Consider the following 7,218-nt stretch of genomic DNA (forward strand, 5'->3'; position numbering starts at 1 on the left):
AGAGATATAGCCTTAGAGTCATTTTGGCACCATGCCTAAAATTTGTAGCAGCGCTGTACGAAAACGGTTTCGTCTATCGACACTAAATCCATAACATTTTGTCAGCACAGTCTGAAGATGATTTGACTCGATTTTGGTGAAAATCGGACCAAGGCTTGAGGAGGAGTTCGAAAAAGTAGGTTTACAGCATAAATCAAAATGGCCGACAGGCAGTTCGGATTTGCTAAGGAAATATTGTCTGTTAGTATGTCTGTTGTCGGCATAAGCCAAGGAATATTTTGAGACCAGTTTCATTGGAATAGGCTAATGCAATCAAAAGTTATTAGCATTTTTGGAAATGTCATAATTAATAATAAATCAATGGTTTATTACTCTTGACCAATAGGTGGCGCTGTTACCAAATTGATGTGGCGTGGTCCGCCAAACCGTTGCGGAGATATGGCCTCACATCCATTTTTATGTGCTTTTCGTAGACTTCCTTCGTGCGTTATTCGAGAACGGTTGGACAAATCAACTTGAATTCCATAACTTTTTGCCAGCATGGTCTGAAGATGATCTGAGCCAATTTTGGTGAGAATCAGACAAACCGTCTAGGACGAGTTCGAAAAAGTAGGTTTTACGAACAATTAAAAATAGCGAAAAAACTAAACCTTGAATTTTGGTGTTCATTCGACTCAGCATGAGCCAAGGATTCAGAGGAAAAAGGAATTTTCCTTCTGTGCCTTACGGTTCAAAAGTTATTAGCATAAAGAAATTGAAATTTTGGACAAGTGGTGGCGCTAGAGAGTTAGAGTTAGAGACTCCAAATTTGCTATGGTGACTTTTCTCACTGTCCTCTATCAGTGTGCCAAATTTCACAACTTTCCCGCAAGCGGTTCTATGGGCTGCCATAGACTTTCGGCGGAAGAAGAAGAAGAAAATTGACGCTAACGGATACAATAGGTGCCATTGCACCTTCGGTGCTTGGCCCCTAATAATTCATAGAAACCTATAACTGTATGCATTCAAAAGGAAAAATGTCATAAATCTATGTATAAAATACTCTTTATGCAGGGTTTTTCCGCAGATGCTGCTGGCAAGCAGATGGTAGACAGAAATTCTGCAACACTGCAGGTAGACTAAAGTGTTTCACACTAGAGTCAAGGCCAAATGATTCAAGTGGGTGGACATTCTGTGCCTACTCTATAATTTCATAGTGAATATTACAAAGTGTACTGGTTTCCTAAGTATTTATCTCACATCAAACACTTTAAAACTGAATTCAATTTTCCTTTAAATGTACCAGATCACACATGCACCAAGCTGGAAATGACATTTAAACAGCTGTGCTGGAAATATGGTAGTACATTAAAAGTGCTTAGTGCACAAGATCTAGACATGCTGAGCTATGGTTCAGGTTCAAAACACAGGTTCATATCTGGCCTGCATTGTGTTCTGATTCCGTTTTCCCCATCATTTCCTGTCCATGTCTTACTGTGTCTGTAACAACAATTGCAAAAAGCCCACAGATAAAAATTTTAGGCAACAGGAAATACAAAGAAAGAGACAAACTGCACTTCAGACAGGCTAACCTTTTCACTGTCACACAAACCCAATCAATATGAGACTCAATATCCGTGAGTCAAAGATTTGCTGTCAACCGCTGGATGGACCTCTGCGTGAATCTTTTCCACACAAGAACTAATCAGCTCAATGCAACGATACTGAGAGCAAAACTTCTGAGAACTCTTCCTAATTTCTCCTCCCCCTCCTCTCAGTTTACATAGAAATCTGGCAATGCTTGAAAAAGCTTTGTCTTCTCATAGACATACGTCACGGCTGGGCAGAGAATATGTGATGCTCTCTTTGTGTCACACGAACTTGCAATAAGCTGCTTTTTTCTTATCAGGTCACAGGCCACACCGAAAACTATTAACAGAAACCCGAGTCACACCTCTGAAAAAAAGAGATTAAATACACACACACACACACAAAAATGGTGGAGTGTTCACTTTTATTGGTGGAAAAGGGCCTTTCATAAGAAAAACTTCACAGAAAAGAGTAATGATGAGCAATAAAATGAGAATTCAATGCAGAGACATTCATAACAATTAAAATATTTTTTTAAATGACAGATGTAAAGAAATATAAAAATGTGCAATATAAATCACTATGCAGAATGCAATGAATTCAACTATCTGACCAATGAACAGAAAACACTTTTAAATATGACTAAATCATTAATTATGCTGTCGAAACTTACACATTTTCTACACAAAATTAGAATAAAAGTGCAAATTATATGTTTTTATTTTCAATATGTTGACTAGATGACAACTGCTAAATTAAACAGTGTAATGTGGTCATATGACAACAGTGGAGCATATTACTTTTCAAAATGTTTATTAATTGTTGCATTGCGTATTGCTTATTGTTATACATAAAAGCAGCTACACAGTATAACTGCATGCAGTACGCTAAAAGTCCATCTCACTTTAATTACCGGTACAATTCACCCAGAGCAACCTGGGGTTAAAGGAAAAAATCTTCCAAAAATGAATATGTACTCATCCTCAGGCTATCAAGATGTAGATGAGTTTGTTTCTTCATCATAACAGATTTGCAGAATTTAGCATTACATTCAATGGATCCTCTGCAGTGAATGGGTGCCGTCAGAATGAGAGTCCAAACAGCTGATAAAAACATCACAATAATCCACAAGTAATCCACACCACTCCAGTCCATCAACTGATGTCTTGTGAAATGAAAAGCTGCTTACAATCCATTTTACCTTTACATCGTCACTTCTGGCCAAAATATGAGCCTATAATCCATAACAATGCTTCGTCTAATTACAAAAATCCATCACCTGTTGTAATTAAAATCCAGCGACATATTTGTTTAGAACCGTTTCCACTTGCAAACGGTGCTTGATCTGTGGATATTTTTCTCTCCCGATTCAGATGAGTCGACTTTTCACCAGAGAAAACAATATTATGGATAGAGGACTAGTATTTTAGCTGAAGTGTTTGAAGTTAAATTTGATGATTTTTTTATTACAAACAGCTTTTCTGCTTCACAAGACATTCATTGATGGACTAGAGTCGTGTTACCTGTGAATTATTGTGATGTTTTTATAAGCTGTTTGGACTCTCATTCTGGCGGCACCCATTCACTGCAGAGAGGATCTACAGGTGATCAAGTGATGCAATGCTAAATTTCTCCAAATCTGTTCCGATGAAGAAACAAATACACCTACATCTTGGATGGCCTGAAGGGGAGTACATTTTCAGCTAATTTTCATTTTTGCATGAACCATTTCTTTAAGTACAATGATACAAGAACATGATAATGGTGATGCATTGGTCATTTTTCACAGAACTCAAACCGTTAAGAAGCAACCAGTCCTAAGCTTTATCCTCCTTTAAAGTCAATTGTTATGTTTAACGAGACAATTAATGAATCTGCTGCAAGCGACTCATTTTGCTCGCAAACACACAGATGCAAGAACACCAGGTGGGAAAATGGAACCGTCAGCTGCTTCATTGTTATGACCAAAACATGCTGGCAAAGAGTTTATTTGCTTCCTCAGTAAATCCTGATGAGGGATGAAAGATGAAAACACAAGGAAAAAACAAGGAAACAGAAGCATGCACTGCGTCGGGTCTACTATTGTGCTCCAGAGGAAAATGATTCTCTGAACTAGTATTTTAGCTGAAGTGTTTGAAGTTAAATTTGATGATTTTTTTATTACAAACAGCTTTTCTGCTTCACAAGACATTCATTGATGGACTAGAGTCGTGTTACCTGTGAATTATTGTGATGTTTTTATAAGCTGTTTGGACTCTCATTCTGGCGGCACCCATTCACTGCAGAGAGGATCTACAGGTGATCAAGTGATGCAATGCTAAATTTCTCCAAATCTGTTCCGATGAAGAAACAAATACATCTACATCTTGGATGGCCTGAAGGGGAGTACATTTTCAGCTAATTTTCATTTTTGCATGAACCATTTCTTTAAGTACAATGATACAAGAACATGATAATGGTGATGCATTGGTCATTTTTCACAGAACTCAAACCGTTAAGAAGCAACCAGTCCTAAGCTTTATCCTCCTTTAAAGTCAATTGTTATGTTTAACGAGACAATTAATGAATCTGCTGCAAGCGACTCATTTTGCTCGCAAACACACAAACACACAGATGCAAGAACACCAGGTGGGAAAATGGAACCGTCAGCTGCTTCATTGTTATGACCAAAACATGCTGGCAAAGAGTTTATTTGCTTCCTCAGTAAATCCTGATGAGGGATGAAAGATGAAAACACAAGGAAAAAACAAGGAAACAGAAGCATGCACTGCGTCGGGTCTACTATTGTGCTCCAGAGGAAAATGATTCTCTGAAGTATTTCTGCAGCGTGGAACACCTATCACACGACTACAGGAAAAGAAAAGAGAAAGGAAACAGTGTGCTACAGCTATTAAGTTACATACAACTTTATCTCTACATTCCAAAGTTTCCACACTCCTTACACACACACACCTCTCTCGCCCACACACAAAGTTTCACTATAGGGGAGGGTTGAAATGAAGCTCTGAGTTTCCTCCTGAGCCTGTTCCTGCTTAGATTTCAGTTCTGTGATGCTCTGATTTCATTTTCCTTCTATTGTTGGAGTCGACACAGCTGTGAGCGGCTACAGCACACAGGAGAACATGCTTACAAACACACTCGCTGCAGTTTAAAAGAGATTCTGCAGTGTGCTGTTATCTCTTTGAAATTAAAAGGGCCACTTCTTCATCACTTGTAATTACTCAGATGCATACAGACAATATCAGATGAAGCATTTTCAGAGGAGCTGCATGTATTGTATTACTACTCTGGAGAGATTTTGCAAACACTTACCAAATTTCAACAAAACTAATCTAAGAGCTAAACAAAAACGTTTTTATGAACGTATTTTCAAATGTACTTTTCATTCAGCATTTAATTATATTCTTTTAAAATCTATTAACAACTAAAAAGTGGTCAATAATATTAAGAAATGATATAATAATAATATTGTATTAATAAAAATATATTTTTAAATTTATTTATTTTATTCTATTATTTTAAGGTTGTTGATATTATAAATGCATATGTAAGAGCATATTTTATTATTATTAATAATATAGATTACTGACTGATATTTTAATAGTACACTTAGCAATATATTATATTTTTTACAACATATTTTTCATGTAGTTTGAGTATTAAAGTACAATTTAAATACTTTAATTAACGCTAAATATTATTAATAAATAATATATTACTAAAATATTATTAATCAATATTACCAATATATTACTCTATTAAAAACATATTTAATAATAGCAAATGTTCAGATTTCATTTGTAATATTGTGATTGGTTTGTAAAGAACTCTTTACATATTCCTCTTCATTCTAGCACACATTAACCAGAAGAGCAGCAGTCAAATGTAAAACACACAGTGATCAACTCCTATTTGAACAAGATAAAGGCGTTTACCTGGCCGCCAAATCAAGTCAGCTAAACTAGGACTTTACACACAACTTGTCTCCACAGTAAATGTATATATACACAATAAATGTTCTTCTTTTGAATTTTCTATTAATTAAAGAATTCTGAAAAGAATTCAAAAGGTTCCTAACAACGAACACACGAAGTTTCGAAATCTGACAGTCCGATATCAAGGGAAACGAACGAACCGGTTTATCCAGACAGACGAGATGACTTCACTAAAACGACACCTTTAACTACCTCAGCATCCGATTCATTTACTCAGACTTTGAATAAAACAAGTTTAGGTGAAATACATCAGCTTTAAATGACACTGTTTTCTTTAATCAGTGATAAACAAGCAGCTCGTGAAGGACGGAAGTTTTAAAGCCCGCAGGTGCGCTCGCATATACTTCCTGACAGGTGCACGAGCACAACCTGTGGTAGAAATGACCTGTCACCCAAACACATTTATGATTTAAATGTGTGCTTTTAGGCGAGTCAAAAGAATATACTGTGTAACTTACCATCTTGAAGTTAGAAATACGGAAGGAATGTTGAAATCCACAAAATTAGTATTCACTTCCCAGCTGGTCAAGGCCGGAGTCATCGCTGCCCTTCCCAAACTGTGGGGGAGAGAAAAGCTGCGCATGCGCTGATGCGTAGCTGAGCGCTCGACCTTGTTTTCGCCTCCACTATCTGAGCTCTGATAGGTTGAAGCACTGCACCTGGCTTGAAAAGGGGCGGGGCAACACCCTGCTCACATATTTTCCTGTACGTTACCTTTAAACGCCTTTTGTAATATGCTGCCTTGACATTTATGAATATAGATATGGCATGAATGAATATGTTGTTAAGCAACCCACTTAAGAACACAATTAAGAATACATTAAAACTTTATTCTTTATAAAATAATCATATAATAATAACAATTAAAGTACAGTTTGCTATTATGAATATGAATATCTTGTTATCCCTCAGAAAAATAACTGGCATTAATAATAAATAATTGTAGTGTTGGGTCCGAGTCCACCTTGTCGAGTCCGAGTCGAGTCCTAGTCCTTAACCAATGGGAGACGATTTTTAATGTATTTTTATCTTAATTTTATGTTGTTGCTTTTTATCTTCTATGATAATTTTTTAATCTTTTATTACACATGACGTGGATTCGTCTGTACTCAGAGAAATTTCTTAGTCCAAGATGTCCGTGTCAAGGGACAATAAACATAAAATTTCTCAAGAGCAATTTTTGAAGGAGACACAAATAATACAGCTAAAATTGTACTTGTAAGGATATGTATACACAGAGGAAAGCCTTACTACTATTAGTGCAGCAGGCAGCCCGTGCCAAATTAGACAACTTCAAGCTGTTGTGGTGGCGCCGCCACAGCGCTCGTGTCTGTTGTAGACATTACTATCCGTCACAGTGTTGCCAAGTCCGCGGTTTTCCTGTGGAATTAGGCTACTTTATCACTGTTGCCGCTGGTTGAAGCGACTCCAATAATGTGTATTTTAGCCCCCAGAACGCGATTTTTACCAGGGGACCCCCTCGAAACGCGGATAGATTGGGCTAGTTTTGAGTAGCAATTGAGCGAGTTTTGTTATGAAAACCTGGCAACCCTTTCCGTCAAGCAGGTAACATTATTATTGCTAACATAGCGACTCGTTGAAAAATACATTGGCATTATCTGTATTAAAGAGAAAATAATCACTTCATCCGATG

General features: G+C 36.9%; 1 protein-coding gene across 3 annotated transcripts in view; it reads right to left on the minus strand.

The window, feature by feature from the left end:
• Nucleotides 1-6,153, minus strand: part of LOC107745619 (AP-1 complex subunit sigma-3-like) — a 10,385-nt gene extending 4,232 nt beyond the window's left edge. The window contains exons 1-2 of one of the 3 annotated variants that reach the window (XM_016559538.1): nucleotides 6,023-6,153; nucleotides 4,522-4,672 (exon numbers count right to left, since the gene is read on the minus strand). Coding sequence is in view for 1 of the 3 variants with exons in the window: in XM_016559537.1 (XP_016415023.1) it covers nucleotides 6,023-6,025 (3 nt within the window). In the remaining 2 variants the exon portion in view is untranslated. Of the gene's footprint in view, nucleotides 1-4,521; nucleotides 4,673-5,704; nucleotides 5,815-6,022 lie in introns of those variants that run through there. The other 2 variants (XM_016559537.1, XM_016559539.1) reach the window with 2 other exon arrangements.
• Nucleotides 6,154-7,218: the final 1,065 nt, after the last annotated feature.

The sequence above is a fragment of the Sinocyclocheilus rhinocerous genome, unplaced genomic scaffold, assembly GCF_001515625.1.
Source record: "Sinocyclocheilus rhinocerous isolate Xijiao unplaced genomic scaffold, SAMN03320098_v1.1 scaffold4183, whole genome shotgun sequence".
NCBI lineage: Eukaryota > Metazoa > Chordata > Actinopteri > Cypriniformes > Cyprinidae > Sinocyclocheilus > Sinocyclocheilus rhinocerous.